The sequence below is a fragment of the Gallinula chloropus genome, assembly GCF_964237585.1.
Source record: "Gallinula chloropus genome assembly, chromosome: 5".
In the NCBI taxonomy this organism is placed as follows: Eukaryota; Metazoa; Chordata; class Aves; order Gruiformes; family Rallidae; genus Gallinula; species Gallinula chloropus.
The window spans coordinates 67,367,541-67,392,375 of NC_140090.1; the positions used below are offsets into that span (position 1 = coordinate 67,367,541).

Consider the following 24,835-nt stretch of genomic DNA (forward strand, 5'->3'; position numbering starts at 1 on the left):
AGCAGTCATGGTGGGCTGGGTCAGGAGAGTCTGATTTGTTTGTGGGTCTGAGCTGTGTGTCAAAGATGCATGGAAATACCCCACTGGGCAGTACTCTGAAGGGCTGAGTCTGGGGTGGGGTGAGATTGACCAGGTAAATCACTATCACAGATTATCTGGAGTTAGATTGAGAATCATCCCCATAGAAATGGAGCCTCATCATTCAAAGTACTGTTCACTTCTCCCAAGGAAGATGATCCTGTTCTGCTAGGGGTCAGCCATGCCTGTTCCTTGGATGTTTCTAGGAGCTGTGACTCCTAGTTGACCCCTACATGACTCAGTGGCCCAAACAGAAGCTAGAGGAGAGAGAAGATGACTGTGCAGGCTTGTTCTGTTAAATCACAGAAATGAGATCTAGGAGGTTTCTGTGACACCATCTTAGCTGTGGCCTCCTGCTGAACTGGACAAGTGCTTTGCTCTAAATTACTCTTCCCCCATTGTTTCATTGCAGTGGTCAGCTCTTGACCTGTTTAGGGACTGACTTCCACCGTGGAGCTGGAGTCCTTGATGTCTTCTATGAAACGCCCTCCCTTCTGCTTTCGTGTGGGTATGACACCTACATCCGCTACTGGGACATACGAACCAGCACCAGGTAAGCCCAGCCCATTTCCACCTGGGGCCCATGAGATGCTGCTGGGCTCTCCTTGTGCAGTGTCTGGGGACTTGCCTGCAGCTGAATTAGCTCCTTCAGGCAAACTGGGCCTCAGCTCAGCCCCAGTTTGTGTTACCCTTACAGGAAGTGCGTCCAGGAGTGGGAAGAGCCCCATGACAGCGCTCTGTACTGCATAAGGAGTGATAAGAACCATATGATTGCCAGCGGCTCCTCTTACTATGGCGTGGTGCGCCTCTGGGATAAGCGGCAGACTCGGTGCCTGCAGGTAAGGGCTGGCCAGAGGTTGGGCAGCAGCAGGCAGGGCTTCTGGGCTGTTCTTTGGCAGCCAGATTTCAGTGTCTCTTTGGAAGAAGATGCTGGGCCATCTTTGGGGCAAGCCCACCACGGGGAACCTAACCTTTCCCCTATGCAGGGGAAAGCCTGCTTTGCTCAGGTGTCTCTGCTTTTGGATCTGTAGCACTGGTTGGGGTCTTCAGGCTGACGACTTCTTTAAAAGGTTGATTCTTCTGTTTTGTTGCAGAGCTTTCACCTGTCTTCACCCACCAGCAGCCCAGTGTACTGCCTCCGTTTCAGTACCACTCATCTGTATGCTGCCCTGGCATCTGCCCTGCACGTCCTAGACTTCACGGCCCCGTGAAGGGCACCGCAACTGCTTCTGGTCACCCCAACTCAGCAGAGTTGACACTTGGCTCAGGGATCGCAGGGCAGGAGAGGTGAGAATCGCCCCCAAGGCTTCTGAAGGGAATTTTTTTTGCCTACCAGAAAGCCACAACGAAGAGGGCACAAAGGGCCAGACTTTCTCAACCTCACCTGCCTGCTAGAGTAAATTAAGGTCGATTGTCCTTTACCCTTTGTATTTTGTGCAAATCAGTTTGTTTCATTAACTTTGGGGTTTTTTTCTTTTTTTTTTTTTTCCTTTTTCCTTGTTGTTTGTTTTTTTTTCTTTTTCCTGTGGATACAGCACTGAGGGGCAAGTTGAGCCAGGATGCCCTATCAGCTCTGTGTGCTGATTAAGTTGAGATCAGCTGAGCTCTGAGCCATGTGAAGCAAGTCTAGGCTGTGTGGGGTGGAAGGGAAATGTGCCTGGAGCAGGGCCCACTTCCCCTGTGCTTGCTCTCCTGACAGCTGCTTGCATTGTCCTTCACAGCCAAGAGCAAGAATTGAGCTAAAAGGCAGAGCCAGTCCCACTCTCAGTGTGTTCCTCCCCAAGCTGGCTGTCAGGTCGGGCTGTGCACTTGGCAGGACTGAAGTGGTCATTTTTTGGAAAATAAAACTCTGAAGGGAAACAAAAGAGATTTTATGTTTTGTTTCAAGTTCCAAAGGGGCTGCGATGTTACTCACCTCAGAGGTCTGGCTGAGCAGAGAAGGTTGGACCTGTTTTCAGACACTATCTACATGCCCAATAGGTCTCTCTCCCTAACTAGACCCCGTGACGCTGCTGCATTACAGGCGGTTCCTGGGATCTTGGATCTCATGTCACTTGTTCAAACAAGCATCAAGAAGTAGGATCTGCAGGTCACTTAAATATCTCTATAAGGAGGCATCAAACTGGACTAGTGCAGACACCAAGGCCTTGATGTGATTTACTGAGATTCTGTAGGCACATCTAAGTGGGATCTGTTCCTTTTTGTGTCAGCCTTCTGAACCCCAGATGGGTCTCAGAACAGCTGTAGCTTTCAGTGTGCTCTCTGATGTCTGGATGAATGCAGCTGTGTCTGGGGTCTGATCCTCCCTGGGAAAGGAGGTGCATGAGTTTGCCTATACTGGATAGGCAAAGGAGAGGATCTGTATCACAGTCTGGGAGCATTTCTAGGGCAAAGCACACAGCATGGCTCTTTGTTAGAACTTAATAGGGAATTTCCACCATCAAGAGTGATGCACAAAAGGTGGAAAAGGATGCTTGCTGGAGCTCTTGCCTGAGCAGGGAAGACAGTGGAATCGATCGGGTCCTCACCTGCTTGAAGGCAGCTCTCCATTCCCAGTGGATGTGAGACAACTGCCTGGCTTTGTTGGAGTATCACATTCTCACAAGGATCTTTCCAGCCCAGTTCCCTGTCACAGTTCCTGATCTAGCCCTGCTGCCACTTGTACCTGCTTACGTGTTTTCCTTGTGTGTGTCGACATCTTAAGTGCTCCAAGCACTGCTCTGCTGCTGTAAAAAGACAGTATGGCTGTAACAGTCTTCCATCAGCTCAAAGCTGTAGACCCCAGAGGTTGCAAGTCCTGGACAATGATTCTAGGGGGACTTCTGGGCTATCGGTGACACCAAGCTCTTGTTTAAAAGGTGGTGCTTTGCATCAAGGGCTGCTAGATATTGCTGCTGTATTGCTTGGAGCACTTTGGGCTCTGCATGTGAGGAGAGGTTTAGGTGATTAGGCATGAGGTAGAAGATGAGAGAGAGCTGGCAGAGTTTGGCAGTGGGAGAAGTCTGTTTTTTCTCAGGTCTTGGTGTGTTACAGGTCCTTTAATGAAACTGGGAGGGATGGTGATATTAAATGTCTTTGGTAGTGTCCCCAGGGAGAGGCTGTGAAGGAACTGGAGTAACTGTGGGGTTGGAGGAGAAGTTCTTTATTGCACTGGGATTTGGACAAGGCACAGAGTAGGAATGAGCATGTCAGCTGAGCAGGTGAGCAAGTATCACTGGTGCAGGAGGCTCTTCCCATGACAGACCTGCCTGCAAGTCTGCTGCTGCCAGTCCTGCCCCTTACTTCCTGCAGCCTGTAGTGGTGGGTCTTGTGCTCTTGCAGCTGCTTTTAGCTGCTTCCTGGCTGAAGCCTGGGAGCAGAGCTTCAGCCCCATGGTGGAGCCAGCGTGGTGGGTAGAAGGATGCACCCTAACATCTCTGGTGGCATTGGGGAATGGAGTGGCTGCCAGTGGGGCTGGAGCTCTGGCTCTGAACTCTGACAATCAATAGCGCCTCCGTTGTCTTGGGAGGACAATGCAGGTGGGCGCTGGACCCACCCAGGCTCCAAGGATTTTTTTGAGGGGAGCTATGCTGGGAGCCCACAACCTGCTCACTTAAGGTTTATTTGGGTAGGAGCCATTCAAGTATGGACTGGGATGGAAGGATGTGCAGAAATCTAAGCAGAGGGGCAGCGGGTGCAGGGTAGGGACAGTGGCTGTTTGGAGGCTGAGCTGAAGCAGCTCTGCAGGGGTTGTTCCTGTGCAGTGAGGTTTGTGAACAGGTCCTGTTTGTGCCTTCACAGAAGGGTTGCGCTACTGCTACCCGTGAGCTGGCCAGCAGCCCCTGTCACTGCTTTCCCCTCCATGCAAATGAAGGCAGCTGCACCTCAGTTCTGCGCTCTGCACAGCTGCCCTCCATCCTGCACATCACACTGCAGTAAGGAAGCAGTTGGGTGCTCTCTTCACCCTATGTCATAGGCTGTGCCTGTTCAGTTCTAAACATTGATGCTGTTTGCAGAGAACCAAAGCTGCCAGAGCTTCTCACTGCACGGAGGACCTTGCACAACAGCACTGGAGGGGAGTGGCTTCCAAACACATCCCAGGCAAGTAAACGGTATGAGGATGGGGGATCTTATTTTCCAAGTGTTCCCACCTTCGTCAGTGGTGGCACACAGAGGGAATTGCCAAGGGGAACTAACCACCCAGGTTTGATGTTTCTGCCCATGGAGGATGGGGAGAGGACTGCTGGCTGTGGTGCACTTCCTTTGCCTGCTATAACTTCCTGCAACTTACAGAAGGATTATAAATGTCTGCATAAATCAGCAGACCAGGCAGTAAAGAGATGCGACCACCCTGCTGTCTCTCTCAGCTTACAAAGATTCCTCCAAACAGCTCAATTAACAACAGGACTAATTTTTATTAGAAAAGGCAAAATAAGTACCATGAAGCTGTCCCAGAGAGCTGCTTCCCACCTCAGCCTCTTAGCAGCCTCTGCCTACTGGGTCTTGCAGTCGTTGTCCCCGCTGTTAGCTGCCTTTATCTTCTTTAGCTCCTTCTGCAGCTGCTCTTCTGCAGCCAGGATCTCCTTCGGCTTCTGGTACTGTAGGACAGAGAGAAATGCCCTCAGCACTTCTGTTCAGCCTCTGCTCCAAGCAGACCAGCTGGAGCCCTCCTGCCAAGGGAGGTCTTTCTGTTACCCCTGCCTCCCAAGCCCATTTGGAGAGGTAGTACCATCAAGCTAGGGACACTTGCCAAGATTCAGAGTGTCTTCTGCAGTGCAAGTAAAACTCTCCCAGTTACATGTGGAGTCCTGGCCCCACCAACCCCTCTGGAATATCTTGGCAAGCTGTGTCATGCAGATCCCTGGTGTGCTTGCTGACTGTATGCTCACAGGTGGGGTTTTTTAATACATATATATAAATTATGCATTTTTCAAAAAGGCAAAGAAGTAAGAGTTGCAGTTCCCCTATCTTCCCCTCAGAGCCCCCTCACCCAGCTGCAGTTTAGTGGTAGATGCACGTGCTTTTTGGCAAGGGCTTGGCTCATAGCAAACAGAAGCTCAGGACTCAAGGTGCTCCTCTTGGCCCGTTGCCTCTGCACGTGCACCCCCAGCATGCACAGAGCAGCACGTGATTTTATTTCTTTTAAGACTGTGAGACCTCAAAGTGCAGCAGGTCCTTGGACTTTTATGCTCTGAGGCAAGAGAACCTTGCTGTCCTGAGACCAGAGGCTTTTTCAGGCCTGAGGGAGGTGATATGTGGAGAACAGGGCACAGCAGGTAACTCTTCCACCTGTAAGTCACCTTGAACAGTAAGTAAGCAGGGCCCCTCCTGCAGCCTGGGCTGTCCTGGCTAGTGTCAGCACGCCCAGTGAAATCTAAAACTCCCACTGACTGTGTGACAGAGTGGGGCCCATCAGTGACCCTCAGCAGATCTCCCTGCTCTGCTTCATTTCCCCATGTGCAAGAATTTTAACTTCTCTGTGGACATAAAAGGGTGGGCAAAGTGCTCTTCTGTGTGGCAAAAACCTCACCGTGATGATCAGGGTGTTGTTGGCATGGGTGAAGCTCAGCGCTGCTGCATCCAAGGGGAGCTGGTATCGGTCCAGGTCAGGAATAGAGAACTTTTTGTAGTACCTACAAAAGACAGAGGACACAGAAATAAGGAAGGTGGAGTTCCTATTCTTCCACTCCACTGGCAGTGCTGAGCTATAGAGTGCTGTTCTACAAGGTGTAGATGAGAACAACTGATGTCTCAGGGTTGGCAGGAGGACCCTGTGCCATGTTGTGTGCCTGCTGGTGCCTCCAGGCTGGCAGAAGCATAGGAAACAAACCTGCAAACTGGAAATCAGAGCTGGCAAAGTCTGTGAGAGCATTCTTGGTCCCTCCAACTTGCCCTTGAGTAGTGCCACGCATGGTTAGTGACAGACTACTCAGCCCTACCAAGAGGTGCTCCTTTGTCCCTCCTCATGGCTTCTCATTCCTTTTAAGTACCAGTTTCCATTAGCTCTTGTCAAAACAGCTGTCAAAGCCCTTGTGCCCTGTGACTTACTTTACTGAGTGTTGCAGACCTTCTCAAACCCATCTTTTTGGCCTCTTGCTGTGCTTCCTAGATAACTTCCTGCATTGTGGGCATGGTGGTGCTCAGGCATACCCTTGGTCACCGAGCTCCAGGTGTAGCTGCCCAGAGTCACCTGATGCTCTGCAGCATCTCCACACAGCCCCCATGGTGGCTGTGGTGTTCTTTCTGAAGAGAAAAAAGTCGTTCTTTCCCTAGTCTCTATCCCAGGCTCCTGATAACCTCTTGTATCTGGAGAGGATGGAGAGGTTTTGGCCAGCTCCCTGTCCAGCCTGCGTCCCTCCACTGACCACGGCTTGCACCTTGCTCACTCTGAAGGAAAGGGGATGTGTCTCGGAACCGGAGGGGTTTATAAGCTGTCTAGGCAGCTAAAAGATTTACTAAGACTTTAGGACCAGAACCTTGTAGACCTGTGTCTGTTTTGTCCTGAGACCTTTTTTGCTTGGCATGGCTTGCCCTACATCCACTGCTGCTCTCTGGGGCTGCACCACATACACTGCTTGGTCTGATGCCCATGCAGAGGCACGGCTGGGTGCTTAATCTCTTCAGCACTCTCATGGGCAATCCTCTCCAAGGAATCGGCCTGTAGCTGGTACTGAGGTGCCCGGGGCGGAGCGGGAACAGGCAGCAGCTGCTGTCATGCCAGGAGGGATTCTTCTCCATTCAGCTGGCTATGTGTGAGGCTTGGCCTCTCTAGCTACCTCTGCCCAAATTGCAGTTTATTTTCCAAGTCACGGTGAAAACAGCTACAAAGGGCAAATGGCTCTCCTGGTGCAGTGGGAGGAATGTGTGCAGCTTGTTACCGCAGGGCTCAAACCGTTCTGTGTTGTCACTGCTGTCGGTATTTGGAAAAGGTGGCAGACATGGATAATAAGGGAGATGTCAAAGGTTAAACAGCAGAGATTAGATGAACACAAAGACATGTTAAGGAAGTGTTAACTTCTTACCGATTAGACAAAAAAAAAAAAAAAAAAAAAGAAAGAAAAAGCAGTACACAGAAAAAACCCACTGTTTCAAAGGGCCTTGGGAGTCATCAATGAAACAGCAGCATTCTGCTGCCCCAGGACTAAGGAGAAGGGGAGAAGAATGGCTTTGGCTGGCCTCAAACTAAAATCTGTGACAAGATCAAAGGAAACCAGATCTGCCTGGCCACCCCCTCCTCCTCCTAACATTACCACTGCCTCTCGCTACAATAATTGAATCAGGTTTGGCGTTTGGGGAGGTGGCTTTCTGGGTTTGTTTTTAGAGTTTAGTTTAATGGATTTATTTTACAGCAAGAGGTTTTAAGCAAATCCCACTTGAGCAGCCCTTGCCGTGGCCAGAGGGAACGGGAGTGGCTGGTGGAAGTGAAGAGATCCTGTCTGGGCTGGGGAGGTAGCTGATGGGCTGTTATCCCCGCTGAGGCAGGCACATTCTCTGCCCTCGCCTCTCACCCCATGGCCAAGGGCAGTATTGCACTCTGAGCCTGGGTCCTGGCCCGAGTTCCGTAGTGCCTATGTGAAGTCACCTCTATTATTTTCCTACTGGAAACCCACTTTTTGTCAGCCTGTAGGGAAAACTGCTACTGGTATGCTGAGAATTTAGAGCTGAGCTACTCAGTTGTGACTTGGCAACCCATCCTGCTGCTTGTGCCTCTGGCTGGCGGTCAGCACAGCTCTGTTGCTCAGAAGCAGCGTGGCTGACTTCCAAGGGCTGGAGAGGTTCCGAGGCTTCCGTTCTCTCCCATAGCGATGCTCACTCTCTCTGTGGACTCCAGGCCTTTGTTGCTATCTTGGAATTAGTTGCTGAGAGATGCTTTGCCCTGGCCAAGACCCAGGAGAAATTATTTATGGTATCTTGGAACCCGTACTAAGTGTTCTGGTGCTGGAGTCTGTCCCTGCTCCCTACTGGCAGCAAAGTTGTTCTAGTCCCAAATGAGGCAATTTTCAGCTTTAATTCCAAAAGTCCTTAACTTCCATATGCAGGCACTGCCTGTGAATGTGTAGGGATCAACTGCTTGTGGGGGAAATCCACTGTTTTTCTGACAAGTGGTATAAAAAAGCTTGAACTCAGGGTGAAATCAGTTAAGTGAAGCCTCGGTGATACATTATAACCTTCCAGCACTTAGGCAGGCAAGGAAGTTCCCACATACGTGCTACTATTAGTAGGACTGGGAGTACGTAAATCGGTGTTGGCTTGGATTTAGGCTCACTTACTCCCTTCCTGTCCTAGCTCAACAGGTACCCGTGTGTGGCTGCCAGGAATCGCATCTCTGCCACACCCTGAAGTGCCGCTGTGCTGTGATTCCCTCTGTGCACCTGCAGGCCAACCTCTTTCTGTGTCAGAGCTGTAATTGCTCGCTGCTTTCATCAGGCAGATGCCCCCTTCCTCCCGCGTAGCGTCCTCCTGCTTTTGAGCGCCCAGGTGTGCTCATGTGCAGAGCTCCAACACCCCTTGCCACCGCTTCTGATGCGGTAAAGCCTTGCCCGGGACCTGTGGGTTCTGCGATCTGAAAGGCTTTCAGCGGCCAGAGCAGTCCTTTGCCAACAGCACCACCTACAGCCAGCTCAAAGAGCAGCTCGAAGAGGGTAGGGCCAGGTTGGGAAACGCAGCGGTTGGTTTTTACCTGTGAATCTGATCTTTCTCTGTTCTGCAGCAGTGCTGGGGAGGAAAGGGAAGCAGGGGGCAGCTTGCCCAGCTTCCCACACTGGTGTATTTTCCCAATTCCTAAACAACTTTCACTTATCTTCCGCTATCCTTCTCTATTCTCCCAATACTCTATCTCCCCCAGTACAACTGCTTACCCTGGCTTTCTCACTGAGGCTGTAAGTGCTCTGGAACATGGTGTCTGTCTCATTCCATGAGAGAGCCCAAGCACTAACATGGACTAAGATTATGCTTAATAGCCTCTTTTTTCCCCCCACATCTCAAATTTCTTTTGGCAGAATATTGTGGTGCTTCCTTTCTAGACTGTCTGCCTTTTTTCTTGCTACTTCAGATCGTATCAGCAGCACTGTGACTACAGAACAAGGTTATTCAGGGAGATCTGTCTGCCTGGGCACCCAAGATTTTGCTGTGCCTGTTGAACCCTGCAGCTCCACGCATTCTGAGATACAGTGATTAGATCAAAGTATCATGCTGGGGGAGAGGATGGGATGCTCTAGCTTTAAAAGGTCTAAGGAAGCAACATTTGACAGGGAAAGAACAGAGCAAATGCCACGCTACTGGAACTGTAAGTTTGCAAAAGCCAGCGCAGAGCTTGAGGGGCTCTACTATAAATGTCTGGGGCAGTTGGGAGTGGAAATTGGACACCTGGAGACACGCAGCTGGGAGGTGTGAGGGATAGAAGGTGACAGAGGACAGCTCCCCTGTGCAATCACTAGCCTGCCCTCTGGGCCAGACCACCCCAAGGCACTGCTAGCACCAACAGTGCTGTCCTTACTGACTTCTTGTTGATGGTCCGGATGACACAGCAGCGCTGCTCCTTCTCCACGGAGACACTGTAGACCTCCTTGGGGTAGGGCAGGTTACGGATCCGCCACTGGAAGCTGGTCAGGGTATCCTTCCTCATGAAGACAGGCTACAGCAAACAAATACCTTTAGCAAGGCCCCTCTCCATGTCTCCTCTCCTCCCTCTCTCCTCCTTCCTGTAGTGTCTTGAGAGGTTCCATGTGGGAGTAGCTCTTCTTTCACATGGAGTATTAGGGAGTAACTCAAGAAATTGCCTAAGTATCACTTTTCTACAGCTAGCACTGCTCTGCCTTTACCCAGGGCACTGCCTGCCCAGCTCACAAGAGCTTGAAAGTGTTCAGTGAGGGAGCCTTGCAGCACAGGGTTACAGGGAAGCCAGGCCTCCCCTTCACAGGCAACTGAATACTAAGCTGTGCCCACACTCAGGACCTGCTGGGTTCAGTCCTGGCTCTGCCCCACTTTGCTGTGCAGGGCTGGGCTTGTGTGTCAGGTCTGTAGAAAAGGTGGTGAGACACTAAAACCTCTGCCCCCTGAGCTAGAGGGATGTGAGAATGAAACAGGCTGTGCTATGTTAAGGTGCAGACTGCTATGCACTGCCTGTCTTGGTCTTTCATTGTCATCGCCTCTGCTTTCCACGCACTGCCTCGTCATGGTGCTCTCCCTCTCTGGCCTTTCAGCCTACTCTTTCAGAAGCCAGAACAGTAAGTAGATGGCAAACACAGGAGTACAGTTTCTCTGCTTAGGGAAACTACAACTTTCTTGAAGACCCTCAAAGAACCTAAGCTGTGCCTGCTTCCTACCCAGACCCACAGCTTTGGGATAATTTGTAGTAGAGTGGTGGGCAAGTTAAAGCTGTCTCTTGGGGCTGAGAGTGATCTGCAGTCTAACAACTGCTGCTCTAAGTACAAGACCAGGTAGTTTTAGGTGCAGTTGTGCCTGCAGACCCTTACGTACATTGGAGCTGCTTTCCTTTATGAGCTCGGATTCCAGTGCTCCCAGGACAGGTGAGGTTGGCTCCCCTACTTCAACCTGCCACTTGCCAGAGCCTCCAAGGGTGTTCTTCTCTCGCCATTTTCTACCTGTGGAAGAGAGTAAAAGGACTTTCGTTATTCTGCTCTGTAAGAACTCAAGCAAATAACTGCCAACCTGCTCAGCATGCTGAGATGAATTGGAAATTCTGGAATTAATTCCAGTCATTTCCACCTTGGTGTGAGTGGATCTGTTAGCTGGTCTATTATGGAAGTCAGAAATTCTGTACTGAGTATATCTCTTTTTTGCTACTTGGTGCTGCAGCCATAGTGGGGTTGCAACAGGTGCCACGCTGCAGCTGATGTGGTTTTGGACAAGAGCCATAACCAACACCTTGCTTGTTTGCGGTTGCAGAAGCCACCAAAAAGCATGTTTCACCTCAGCTTATGCTGCAGCCCCAGTGCCTGGCTATGTGAGATGGCAATCTCGTTTAGTTTGCCTGAGTCTGTCACGATGGACAAGCTCTTTGGGAGACATCCTGGGCTAAAGCAAGGTCTGCTATGTCAGAGCAGACCCTCGGGCCTAAACTGAATCATACTTACATCCTTATAAACTTCAACTACGGGCACGTTTATTCCCAGAATACTCAGGGGGCAATTTGTTGCTTTGCAGGGGGTCCCAGTCTGCAAGTGTGGACCCATGGCCATGCACGCCGCAGCTGTGCCCCAAACCACGTCTGCTGGGGCCAGCTGAGAGCACCACTTACTCACTAACTGGCTGGTCTTCATGTCGTACTCTTCAGCCATCTCCTTCCCGTCCTCAAACAGGTAATGGATTTTCCGTTTCCCTGGAGGCAAGGCAGAAGGTGAGGGCAAATAGGAATACGTCTCTCCCTGGGAGCATGAGCCCGTCCCTGCACGGATGGCCTTGAGTCCTCAGCCAGGGCCCTGCCCGGGGTGCGGGGCCGTCCCCGGGAGCGGTCCCTCGCCCGCCCGCCCCCCGCCCGCTGCAGGGTCACCCCAGAACGCGTCGTGGGGGAAAGGAAGGGGCTGTCCCGTCTCGCCGCCGCGGTTACCATCCTGCACCAGCGCTGTCTTCCGGGCAGCCCGCAGCCTATCCAGCCAGCTCGGCACCGCCATGGCGGCCGGACCGCGTCACCGCGGCAACGCGGACACTTCCGGCCTCCACCCGGAAGTACTTCCCGCCTCCCCGGTCCCTAGGTGAGCGCGGCCGGGTCCTGCCCACGGCCCTTCTCCGCCCCCTCCCCCAACCCGCTCCTTGGCTGCGGGGAAGGCCCCGCGCCCGGCCTGGTTTGGGGGGGGGGCGGGGGGTCCTTCCTCTCCTCGGGGCTGGGGTCGTGGGGGGAAGGGGGTCCAGCTGTTGTCCCTCTGGTGTTGGGGCGGGCAGGGCGTGTGTGTGTCGGCCTTCTCGCCGCCCCTCCTCGGGCTGAGGCGCGGGGGGGCTCCCGTCTGCCTCCCCCGGTCCTGGGGCCCAGCCGTGAGGCTCCGGGGGGGCTCCCGTCTGCCTCCCCCGGTCCTGGGGCCCAGCCGTGAGGCTCCGGGGGGGCTCCCGTCTGCCTCCCCCGGTCCTGGGGCCCAGCCGTGAGGCTCCGGGGCATTGCCCCCAGCCCCGCGGTGCGCCAGGTTGGTGGCGCTGGAGCCGGGGCAGCCTGCGGGTGCTGGCGAGGCTGCTCTGGGAGGGGTTGCGGTGCTGCCCGGAGAGGCAGCTGCTAAGTCCCCGAGAGGACTTGAGCACCCAGGAGTTTGGGGGGTGGTGGCACTTTGTTTTCTTTGCCTAATAGAAAGTGTTATGCTTTCAGAGGACTTTCTTGGTCAAAGTATCCTGAAAACACCAATGTTTCTGCGAAGCTGGTGTTTAGAAACGTGGCAGGGTTTCCTCTCCCCTGAAGCTGAGCTCTTCCTCGCAGGGCCATTGGCCACAGTCCAGGTCTAGGTTGGTCTTCCAGAAAATTGTGCTTAGTGCTTGGATGAGGAGGTCACCATAAGGAGATGGGGCCGGGTGGGACCACTTTCAGCTCTTCCAGGCTAAATGTGAGAGGCTTTTGGTGGCTCATGAGAAACCTCTAAGCAAAACACGAAGTGCTGCACAGAGAGGAAACAAAGTCAACGTTGACTTAGTACTGCAATTGGGTGGGAAGGGCTGTTGGCATATCCAGTGAACTAGAGCTTAGTTTGGGCTACAGAAACCCAAACTTGCTGGTAGCTAAAGCTCCAGAGTTTGCTTTTGCAAGGCTTGTGATGGTAAAGCTCCAGTTGTGTCTGTATTGAACTTGGATAGTTAATCTTTACTGATTTTTCTATTTCCAACTGAAGCCAGATTGGGGGTTTTCCTTCTGTGGCCGTATGAAACATTTGGTGTCAGTCAGCTGCTTGCTTTCTTCTCAGCAGTGACTGCATTTCAGCCCTGGCAGGAGAGGTATTTCCCTCTTGGGAATGTGCTTGTCATGATTTAACCTGACAGCAGCTAAACCAGCTGCACAGGTGTTTCTCACTGCTCACCCCCCTGGTAGCATAGGGGAGAGAATCAAAAAGGAAAAGATAAAACTTGTGGGCTGAGATAAGGACTGTTTAATAGGACAGGAAAGGCAGGTAACAATCGAATATACAAAACATGATGCATAGCACAGTTGCTTATCACCTGGAACCGATGCTCAGCTAATTCCTGAGCTGCCCTGCCTTATATACAGAGCATGATGTCATACAGTATGGAATATCCCTTTGGCCAGTTAACCTGAAAGGTCTGATTGTTTAGCAACAACCAAAATATTAGTGTATTATCTACCTTATTCTCATCCTACATCCAAAACACAGCACTACACTAGCTGCCAGTAAGAAAATTAACTCTATCCTAGCTGAAACCAGGACAGTTCTTTAAGGAATATATATGAAATAAAGTTGCTTCTGTTGGCTGGGCAGGAAGGAGCTCCAAAATGTTAAAGTAGTTGAATAATTTCTATTGTAGGAGCTTAGCTTTAGTGGTTTTTAAGGTATTCAAGCAGGATCATCTTAAGTGGCTTTTTGGTGGGTTTTGACTTTGATTTTTCTGACCTTGTGGCCTGTGGTTCATGTATCCAGCTGCCTCCCTCAGGACAAGCGTTTTTTGGAAGGCAACAACAAAAAAATAACCTCCAAACCAACAGACAGTGAGGAAAATGAGTGAATCTTAAGTTGTGATTGCATAACACTTTTCCAATCAACATCCTTCTTTCTTATTGGCACTCAGCAATTGCAGCTAAACATCTCACCAGGCCTATGGAGCCACGAGGGATTGTCAAAGCCTTTCCCAAGAGGAAGAAGGTGAAGGATGACTCAGGGAAAAGCATCCCTCCAAAGGTCCTAAAAGAGGAAGGCACGGAGATACCTGAGGGTAAGTCCTGTGTGCCCATGATGTGGAATGTAATATCCCAGCTTGTGAACTGGAGCTGCTGTTCCCCCAAATGCTTCTTTTGCCCCCTGAGTGTGTTTTTTGTAGAGCTCATGGCCAGCTTGCTTTGGTGTGTGCAGCTGGTACCTCCCAAACACTGCCTGACCCCTTGGTGCCATCAAGTCCCATGTGAAATACATAGTCCCACTGGTTTGGGACACTGTTTTAGTTTGATACATGGTTTGGGGTACTGTTTCTCTTGTCACTGAGCTCCTGTCTCTGTGTTTCCCTCAGGAGAGTGGCTGAAACCCGTTGCTGCCTACATATTGCAAGCTGGCATTGGCCAAGCCCGGGCGGAGATCTTCCACAGGCAGATTGTCCAGAATGGGGGTGCTGTGCACCACCAGCTCTCCCCAGAGGTGACACATGTCATTGTGGCTGAAGACATGGACTGTGATCGGGCTTTTCGGCTCCTTAAATTAACCAAGTTACCCTCGGGGTTGCAGCTGGTGAAGGCATCCTGGCTGAGCGCTTGCATTAGAGACCAGAAGCTGCTGAGTACCGCCGGCTACAGCGTCTTTATCCTTCGCAAGTATGCAAATGCCACGCTGTCATTTCCTCCCCTTTCCTAAACTGAACAGGACTAAAACTGGACCTTTCCTCAAAATCTCGAACTGCAGCTCCTTGCAGCTCCTGTGGGCATGACTCAAAGTCACCTTTTCCCATACAGACTGCAAAGTTTAGTGACTTTGTGACCAGTTACCATTCTGTAGGGTAGCAAAACACGGAATGGAGCCCAGAAATGCTAACAGGAGTCCTGTCACTTACTACAGGTGCTAAAAGCACCACTTCCTAATCTAGCTGTGATAACCAGGAGATTTCATCTGAAAATGCTGAGGATTAAATGCTGTTTCTTACTTATTGCAGGTGAAGAGTAGAGAGGGAATTGGCAGCTAGGCACAAGAGGAAATAAAGAATGGAGCAGCATGCAGTCACAGGTTACTATCAAAATGTTTTGTCAAAGTTTTGGAGAGTCTAAGAGTGAGGTTGGTAGAAGTAGAAGTTGCAGGTCAGTGAGGTGGATGGAAATTGGAGAACTGAGTGAAAAACAGAGTAATTAATGTGATCTGAGAGTACAATCCATATGGGTTGTTTTCTCCATCCCAAAACACATAGGAGTTCTTAGTCAGACTTCTGGAAGTTGAGTCGTCCTCCACCTATATTAAGGCATCTGGTCTGCGACAGGTACCTGGAGGAGGGAGAACTGCAGAAGGAGCAGCAGCAGGTTCTGGGCAGTGAAGAGGTCCAGCGCCCAGCAGAGGAGGGAGCATTGAAACCAAACACTGAAGCACAGGTGGAGGATTGCTCGCAGCGAGGCCTGGACAACTTTGGACAGCAGCAGCTGGCTCAGGTGAGGCTTCCTGCACAGGCCCTTCTTGTGAGCAGATCCTGCATGCTGCCTTTCCTGGCTAAGAGCATCCCTGCAGGGGTACAATGCCAGATTTTCTCGGCAGAGGGAAGGGATTTGGATGTTTCAGTGGGCTGGTGCTGGCAGACTCAGGCTGTGGAGATGGTTACCGCTTCTCTTTGTCCCTTTTAGGCATTAAAATAGAAACAGCACCCCTTAAATTCCTGTTCCCAGCTGAAGCAGTTCTGGTGCTGTGATCAGGCCAAGGCTCGCTCTGGTGATCGTGTTTCCCCTTTGTCCTTTTGAGGAATATTCCCTTTCAGGAAGCTGTCTCTGATATTTCATCCCGTGTTCCTGCCCGAGCCACACTGACCCACTCTCTGCTCCTTGGCAAACACCCTGTTCAGACACATGTGCAGTGGATCAGGTTGCTACTGCAGTGATGGTGATGGTGTGCTTAAAATATCTGGTTGGGTTATTAGTGATCTCTGCTGTGAGTCAGCTTCTCCGACCTGCTGTTAATTTCCTTTCCTTTCTGTACTTTTGCTCCACTTGCTGAATTTTAATCTTTTTTTTTTTTTTTTACATTGGCATCATTCAAATCTATCTGCAGCAAAGTTACCCCAGACCTTTTGGAGCAGCAGCTCCCAAATTCTGTTTTGCAAAACAGAATTTTTGCAAAATTTAGTAATTGTAGTTACTCCCCAGCTGGCAGCCCACTGAGGGGCTTTCTGGTGAGTGTGTAGGGGAGGATCTTTTCTCCCCAGACTTACTATCCAGTGTGCTATAGACAGTTGGCTGCTTCTTCACCATGTTGCCTTTGCAGTTGCCCCCTCTTTCCTGTTTCTTGTAACTAACTTAATGGCAATCATTATAACAAATTTCATGCTTAATGGTAGAAAGGTCTTTTGTGCTGTTACAGATCCTGTGGTATCTGCCCTGCTTTCTGCAGGGCAGTCAGACAGCTGCTGCGAGTCCGAAGCCTTTATTGCCTTTTTTTTTTTCTTTTTAAAATCCCCTTAAGCAATGATATTCCCTGTTAGTCTGTGCACAGAAGCAGGATTTGTAGACACTTCAGTAAAATCCCTTGTCCCAAGCTCAGGACTATGTGAGTTTGGGGAGGAGAAGAGAACCCACAGGATGTGCTTTAAAGATAGTACCAACTGCTACAACAGTAAAGCTGAAATCTCAGCTTAGAAGTAGTCTCTGTTTAAGCACAGAGTCTCCTCTAGCTTGAGTGGATGTTTTTTCTCTCTAGGAGATGAGTGTGCTGGTGTGTCATACTCAGTAGGGTCTGCTCTGGGAGTTCTGTGTTTGGACGCACACCGTGAGGAAACCCTTTTACCAGTCAGACTGCAGCAACCCCTGTGTGACTGGTATCTGGATGCCGTGGTTTTCTGCAAGGCAGCCAGTGCAAGTGGTGCCAGTTACTGCCTGGACCCCGGGGGCTGTTACCCCAGGCTGCCTACCTGCCTCTCAGGTGGCGTGTTGCCTCAGCTACTGGGCTTCAGCTGCTAGCCTGGCTCCTATGCTGTGCTCCAGGCAAACCGCATACGTCTCCATCTCTCCCAGCTCTAGCAAGTCAGCTGCTGTAGGATCCTGGAGTATCTTAGGAGCATGTGTGGTTGTAAAGAGTCCATCAGCTTTGCTGGTGAAGCGTATAGAGTCGGGGTTTTATGTGTTGTTTTACCTGTGTGACACTGCTGGCCAAGAGGATGGGAATTGCACGCTCCAGCTGCAGAGTTGTTTGCGTTGTGCTTGGATAACACGCTCCTTAAATGCTTTCTGAAAAGCTTACTAACCAATCAGAACACTGAGGCTTTGCTGCCCTTAGAGAGAACAGTGTCTTAAGGGAGTTGTGTTTCAAGGTGAGTAAAGCTGCTTTAGTCTATCAAGTCCTCTATCTGATTCAGTTTTCAGAGTTATGAAACAAGATCACAAAAGGGAAACACCCTGCCTCTTCTACCTAAAGACCTCAGCTCTGTGTCTTGCAGGAGCTGTGTCCAGACCTCCTTAGCCAGCAGAACCAGAGGTTGTAAGGATGTGGCTCTGACTTACTTAGGCTGACACTCATAACAGGACTTGTGTGCTGTGTGTAATCACTGAACTGATCACAAACAGCCCTGTGCTGTTCAGGGTTACTTCCACAGTACAAGAGCTCTTGGATCTTCATGGACTCCTGTGTTTATACATCAGGAGAAAGGGAGAACCCCTGTGAGTAACACAGTCTACAAAACCTCTCTGTGGCTTCCCATTTCTATCCCCTTTTGTTCATTACCTGAAGTCAAGGCTCATTGTTTCTTAAGTCCACACAGCGGCATCCTAATGCTGAGGGTATCAGCAAATGTATGCATCGGATCTCTCTTCTGTCACTGAGGAATGTGGAGTCCTTTGTATCATTCCTTCCTCCCCCTTTTCTCTTGCAGATAGCTATGGGGAAAATAGGGGGGGCTGTAATTTACTACCCTGTTAAGATTTTGTGTTTGTAAGATGAAAACAGAGCTCAGTGCCTGTCTCCTGTCATCTGCATCATGGGGTGGAAGGTGTGGAGTCTGAATGTGAGAGATGTGACTGTGCAGCCACCAAACTGGTGATATGTTTCCCAATGGGAGCGGTGAGTCAGGATCCCCTCCAGCCAGGGATTTCAGCACTGTCACACCATGCTGCTGGCAGCAGTTGCTCACTTAACCAGCATCTTACCTCAGTCACATCTCAGGGGCTGAGCTGTAGGAGGTGTGTGCTTGGATCACAGGCACAGTCTCTGATCTCCTGTGCTTTGCAAGATGTGCGTGTAGCTTCAAGAGGTGCATGTGTAGCTTGGGGCATGAAGAGCTGTGGTGTGCAGATAACCAGCAGCTTCCAGGGAGCTGGAAGCACTGCATGCCTTGGAGATTGGTTAGGGCGCTGACTTCCTACTCTAAGGATCAACCCGTGCCAAGGGGACATATGTGAGGCATGCACTTATTCTCACATGGCTGCTTTTCTACCTCTCCCCAAAGAAAGTCTCTGATGAAGACAGTGAAGGAGAAGATGCTAGTGTCACCCAGGGAGATCTGGAAGCATTGATTTCTGGACGCTACCCAGTGAAATCGTCAGAGGAGACCAGTGACAGCTCTTCCTCAGAGGCACAGCCTGCCAGCAAGTGGGTTTGTGCTCATTCCTCCAACAGCAAGAAGGAGAATCACAACCAGTACATCACAGAGAAGCTGGAAGTACTGTCAAAGGCCTATTCTGTCCAGGGGGACAAGTGGAGAGCTCTGGGCTACTCCAAAGCCATCAATGCACTCAAGAGCTACCACAAACCAATCACCTCCTACCAGGTAAAACACCTTTCCAGGGTGCTGGAGTAGGTAGATAGGCACAGCATCCTAGCTCTGTTAGGAGCCAATTCTTTACACATGTAATAGCATATCTTCAGGCCTTGGGAATTCCATCCTGCAGGAGGGTTGTGATGGAAGTTGTGTAGCAAATGTGAGTTGCATTTATTTGCCACCTGTGCAGTTTTGAAATGAGCAGAAAAGGGGAGTCTGAGTCTTCTAGGGACAGATCTGAGCACCCAAGAGATAAACACCTTCTCCATGCTCAACACAGGGACGTTTTCATCTTAAGCATCAGCAGTGGCCACCATTGGAGATAATATATAAAAATTACTGGGTCTAGGCCTGATGGGCTGTGACAGTCCAGCCATTCAGTGTGTTAGTGTTTCAGTTCTGCATGCTTGTCCTTTTCCACTTGGCTTTGAATCAAGCCTGCCTGGAGAAGAAAGCAGCAGTCAGAACCAGTCCTAGTATTTATCAATCACTGATCAAATGGCTGTGGATGATCTGAGGGGCAAGCAGCTCCCCAGCTTACCTCTAGCCTTCACTTTTCTGTGGTGGCTCTGGTTTCTTGCTAGGAAGCCTGTAAAATCCCTGGGATTGGGAAGCGAATGGCAGAGAAGATCCTGGAGATCTTGGAGACCGGGCACCTGCGCAAGCTGGATCACATCAGTGAGAGCGTGCCTGTGCTGGAGTTGTTTTCCAACATCTGGGGAGCAGGGGTCAAGACAGCTCAGATGTGGTACCAGCAGGTAAGTTTAGTGCCTTATGCAAAAGGTTCTCAGACTAGGGTTTGACGACTGCTTCTGAGTGCAGGAGAATTACTTTGACAAGTCATTTCTAATTGCTGATATCCACAGGTGGGATTTGAGTCTGGTTTATGGTAGGAGCTGTGAGGCTGGATCCTGTGGTGGGTGTGTTTGGGCAGGTTGGAGTGCCCCCAGCTGAGACCTGAGTTTGAGCAAAGGACAGGTAACGGAGGTGTGCAACAGGAGGAGTGAAGGACACACTGCATGTTCTGTTAGCATCGCTGCTGGGAGCTCATCTGTTCACTGCAGTGACACTGCCAAGAGCCAGGTGTGAGCAAGGACAACTTGGCCATAAAGGCTCCTGATCCAGTTGCTGGCCTGTTGGTCTGGCTGGCTCTTGTCGTTGACAGAGCAGCCACCCACCTTGTCTGGCAGTTGTAAAGCTGAGGTTAAAATGATTGTGCAAACATGGGCAGCCCGGGGTGGGCTCCTTCTTTAAAACAATTTGTTACTTCAGCACAGAGCTAAGAGAGCCTGGTTTCCTGTCACCTTTGGTTTGTGACTTTTGCTGTTTTAAAAATATGGTTGTGTTCACATTGTAGGGTCTCCCTTGTCGGGATACTCTGGGTGTTCTTTCTTTACCTCCATCACTCATTTTCTTTCAAGTTGTAGGAACACACAAATATAAAGCTATAAAAACAATAGCTTTCTGTTAGGTTTATAAAGATGCAGAGTCATTGTCAGGTGAAGATTAGAGGTGGGGGGGGGTGGTAGTGGGATTGCTTAAATCCCTTCTGTTAGGCACTAGGCCCTAAGTGATCTCTACGTGTCACGTCAGAAGCTGTGACTGGTGTGATCACAAGACAGATTAAATACAACCTCCCCAAAACTTGGTTGAAAGTACTTGAAGAGCAAAGCCTGGGTAGATGTTTGAATATCATCACGTGGTCTGCACTAGGGCTTCCGGACGCTGGATGATATCCGCACCAAGGCGACTCTCACCAGCCAGCAAGCTGTGGGGCTGAAGCACTACTCAGACTTCCTGGAGCGCATGCCTCGGGAGGAGGCTGCAGAGATAGAACAGACCGTGAGTAGCTCAGCCCGGGGCCCTTGCAGTGGAGTAGCTGCTGGGAGTAGCTACCATGTCACGCAGGAGCGTGCATGTGGTGGGAATGTCCCTTGCTGTTACAGTTGAGCTCTTTAGTCTCCCCTCTGAGCAGGGTCGGTGGTTGAGGGACCCTTTTTGCTCATGGGCACCCAAGGCACTTCATCCCATAGCAGGGTTCAGTTTGAGTGCCTGGCAAGGAGGAGGATACATCATGGGAGTCAGCTCTACACACTGTTTGGAAAGAGGCTGCGTGTGGCATGGTGGGATGAGCAGGTTTCCAAGTGCCCTTTTCTGCTTCTCATGCCTGAGAAGGCCTTTAGCCAAGGCCCCCGAGCTGCATCCTTGGTGCTGCTTCTCCAAAGGAAGCTATGAGCACCCTGTGAGCTGGCTGTCAGCGTGGAGGCTGAGCACAGATATCCTCACTGGAAGCAGAGGCGGGTTCAGCTTGCAGATGGGTGCTGCTTGCTCTACTATGCCATGGCACTCCAGGATTATGGGGTGCTAAGCCAGTGTACCCTAATGTGAGCAGAGAGCCTGGGGGACACACCGTCATTGCTGCCCCTGTGCTCTGATCGCCATGGAAGCAGCAGTTGGCGTGACCCTGTCACTCGGCCACGGGGCCTAGCCAGGAAGAATGCTCCTGCCAGGCCCCTGCTGGGTGTCAGCCCTGTGTGCCGGATTAGCCCTTTTGGTGGTGAGCGGTCCCTTTCCCAGGCAGGTTGGGTTGAGGAGCTGGCTCTTGGGGATGGGTCTTTTGTTATCTTGATGGGATTACTGTGCTCCCCTCCATACACACGCACGCACCTCTGATCCAGGCCCAGGAGAGAGAATGGGGGATTAGTCACTGTGCTGCCTGTCACAGTGAGATCTGAGGAGCTTTTAGGCTCTCGGGTGGGGCTGGGAGTTTTCTAGAAATCTTCATTTAAAGCCAGAAGGGGGGCAAGGACACCAGAGGAGGGCTTGGTCCGCATGAGAAAGGCTTGTGGCTTCTTGGAGCACCTCTGGGGCAAAGGTTAATGGGTTTATCTCTTGCTAATGAAGGATGATCCCCAAGTGTGACATGGGACTGTAGGCATGGACACTGCCTTCCTGAACCCCAGCCTCTGTGATGGCCTCATCACCAGGAATTGCTGAGCCCCTAATTATTTGCTGCCAGCAGGATGATTGGCACAAGCAGACCAAGAATACTTTGCTTCTGTCCAAGGACCTTGGAACCTTTCTTAAGCTTTTAATGAATGAAGCTGTCAGAATTAGCACTACCTGCACACAACAGGAGCTGGGGTCCGGCCTGGAGGTGGTTGCATTAGGGCAAGTTTTGATTGTATGTGTCTGATTGGCATCTGTTCAGTCTAAACCACTGGGATTTCTGGGTCATGAAGCCCAGCTCTCCTATGAAGGCAGAGCTCCTGGCAGGAGTGGACTCCTAGGAACATTTGCAGATTTTCTGCTGTCTTCGGTCCTGCTGGCAAGACTCTCCATGTGCCAAATTCTGCTTTTGAAACAGGACTTGTGACCATGTTGTGTTGAACTGACTCTCTTTGTGGGCAGAGTTGGTGAGCTTTGCCCCCTTGGCCCACAGGAGACCTGAAAAAACTGTTCTCTTCTGCTGTCTCAATCTGAAGGCTCTGAAAGGTTGTATCATACTTTGCATCCTCAGCATTGCTGCATCTTCCTGCTTGTCCCAACCCAGCTCCAGTCCAGTGTCCCCAAGATCTGATGGCTAATTGCAGCACTGTGGTAGATCAGTCTCTCACTTCTCATCCCTCTTTCTCTTCTTGGAGGTCAGACAAGCTGCCCTGGCCCTGAAGCCTGGGCTCGTGTGTGTGGCATGTGGCTCCTACCGTCGGGGGAAGCCCACCTGTGGAGACGTGGATGTGCTGGTCACTCACCCAGATGGACACTCTCACCGTGGGGTGTTCAACAAGCTGCTCGACAGCCTCCGCAGGAGTGGTAAGTGGGCTGGGGACCGACACATGGTGCTCAAAGCTGTTCTTAGCATGGCCAAACTGAGGAGGTAGTGAGCTGAATGGCATTCATCTGTGGATGGTCAGCTTTCCCAAGGAGAGGACATCTTGCAAGTCCTTAGAGTACTGCCCCTGGGCCTGGCCATGCTCCAGTGGCAGCTCTGCAGCCAGTGTTAAGGAAGGAACATTGCTGAAGCTCAGCATGGTTCCCTCTGGACGATGCTGTCAGGGCTGAGGCTGCATTGCCCATGATGTCCTGCAGCATGTTATGAGACACCTCAGCTGCTGTCTGGACAGTGGGGGGTTTGGGGTGGGGGTGTCAGTCTCTCCTGTTCAGCTCCTCTGTGGCTCTTTCCTCTGCCCAGGCTTCCTTACCGACGACCTGGTGAGTCAGGAGGACAACGGTGACCAGAAGAAGTACCTGGGGGTGTGCCGCCTCCCCGGGCCAGCCCGGCGTCACCGTCGGCTTGACATCATCGTAGTGCCTTACAGTGAGTTCGCTTGTGCTCTGCTCTACTTCACCGGCTCAGCTCACTTCAACCGCTCCATGCGGGCCCTGGCCAAGACCAAGGGCATGAGCCTCTCAGAGCATTCCCTCAGCTCAGCTGTGGTGCGAGGCCCTGGGGGCGTCAAGGTGATGTCTGGCCATACTCTGCCCACTCCCACCGAGAGAGATGTCTTCCTTCAGCTGGGGCTGCCTTACCGGGAGCCCTCAGAACGGGACTGGTGACACCCAGCTGTCACCCAGCACCCTGGCCCCACTGCTGTGCTGCTGTTTTAAAGGTTTCCCCAGTGCTTCCCTGTGGTGCCTGCAGACTGGGGAATGTATCCAGGCAAACGGGGGCTCCTCGCAGGTGCAGGGCCGTGCTGCTGGCAGAGCTGTATGGTTTCACCCAGCAGAGGCCATGGGCTGGAAGTACCGCCTGGTGCCAGCCCCAGTTTACCGAAAGGACTCACTACCCATCAGCTGCCCTGGCCTGGGGTAGGGGGACGCTTCACAGGGCTGGGCTGTGGAGCCTCATGATCCAGCCCCTCCAGGTGCTTGAGAACAGGGAAGTGAGGTGCGTCTTCCTCTGTGCACAGACACCAAAACAGCGCAGGGCTGCTATACCCCCAGTGTGGCCCCCAAAGACCCCTCTCAGCGCAGAGAGGAGCGGACCCCAGGCTGTGGGAGATGTGCTCAGGAAGGGTCTGAATGTAACGGCACTGAATGTAGCACAGCAGGGCTGTGTGTGCATGGGAGGCTCAGAGAGGAGCACAAGGAAATAGTTTAGTGTTAATTTGGGTGAAGCAAAGCTTTCCCTTTGTGTGTGTGATGCTGTGGAGACACCCTGTCTTTGATCAGAGAGCGTGTGGCATGTGTGTATGTGACTGTACATGTCTGCTGCCCCAGCAGTGAGTTTTATTTCTCAGGAAACCTCAGCTATATTTTTATATTCTGGGGATGAGTGTCCTAGAGACGTCTCTGGTGTGGGCGTTGCAGTGGTTCCTCTGGGCAGAGGTGCCACTCTGCACCCTCTCAGGAAGGCTGTGGTGGGTGTTTCTGTGCCAGGCCCCCAGGGCTCCCTCTGGCCAGCCTCTGGGCCTGGCCTCTCACTCCCTTGTCTCGTGGGGGACCTGGCCGCCCCGCTCCACACTCTGCCATGTCTGTCACGTGCAGTGACGAGCTGCGTGTCTGTGGCCAGGGCAGGCACGAGGGCATTAACTGTGGTGGGTTTGCACAGTGTCTTGCTGCAGCATCAGCCGTGTCTGCTGGGCACCAGTACCAGGGCTGGGGTGTTTGCTGGGGGGCCCTTGACCGCAGCAGGGTCACTGTCAGCCCAGCCTTTCTACTGAACACCTGATGGAAAGGAATGTCTTCTGGCATGACTTGGTGCTTTGAAATGTGAAGTGTAATAAACCCCCTTTTTCCCCTCACATCTCTGTGGGTTTGCTGTCTGCCCTGCAAGTGTTGGGCCTTTTCCCTCTGGCTGACTGGGAGCCTCTCCTGTGTTGGCCTGTCTCCCCGTGTTCAGCACAGGCAGGGGAGAGGCAGTGGACACCCTTGCACTGCTGGATCACCTCTTCTGGCTCTCAGGACAGCGAGTTGCTGTCCACCGTCCTCCTGTGGCAGAGCAGGACCTGTTTCTGCCCTGGCATCGCCCTGGCAATGTGGCATAGCTGGAACTGGCCATGCCTGTCTTCTCCAGCAGAGTTGTGTAGCCCTGGGACCAGCCCCAGAGAAGATGGGATTTCCATACATGGGGTCATCTAGCCTTGGCTGGGCAGGGCCACAGCCATCCTCTTCCAGAGCTGGGGATAGTCCTGCCCCAAAGGGAGGTTAGATGGAGATTCCCTCTCCCAGCAGTGCTTCT

The 24,835-nt window shown here is 51.6% G+C and overlaps 2 protein-coding genes across 2 annotated transcripts; one reads left to right on the forward strand and one right to left on the reverse strand.

Moving 5' to 3' along the window:
- Positions 1-546: 546 nt before the first annotated feature.
- POLL (DNA polymerase lambda) lies at positions 547-24,392 on the forward strand (the record flags this gene model as incomplete). The annotated part of the gene is given in 15 exon segments (XM_084265652.1): positions 547-631; positions 776-825; positions 829-846; positions 850-917; positions 1,173-1,269; positions 1,273-1,345; positions 1,348-1,365; positions 13,795-13,938; positions 14,230-14,527; positions 15,181-15,346; positions 18,343-18,663; positions 19,239-19,412; positions 20,368-20,496; positions 22,299-22,467; positions 22,847-24,392. Coding segments are annotated over 15 exon segments (2,175 nt in total). The 3' UTR covers positions 23,212-24,392.
- DPCD (deleted in primary ciliary dyskinesia homolog (mouse)) lies at positions 4,449-11,713 on the reverse strand. The gene is made up of 6 exons (XM_084264817.1): positions 11,627-11,713; positions 11,318-11,398; positions 10,537-10,661; positions 9,558-9,691; positions 5,588-5,690; positions 4,449-4,655 (listed from the first exon to the last, which is right to left on the reverse strand). The coding sequence occupies exons 1-6, from the start codon at positions 11,688-11,690 to the stop codon at positions 4,551-4,553; spliced, it is 612 nt and encodes a 203-aa protein (XP_084120943.1). The 5' UTR covers positions 11,691-11,713; the 3' UTR covers positions 4,449-4,550.
- Positions 24,393-24,835: the final 443 nt, after the last annotated feature.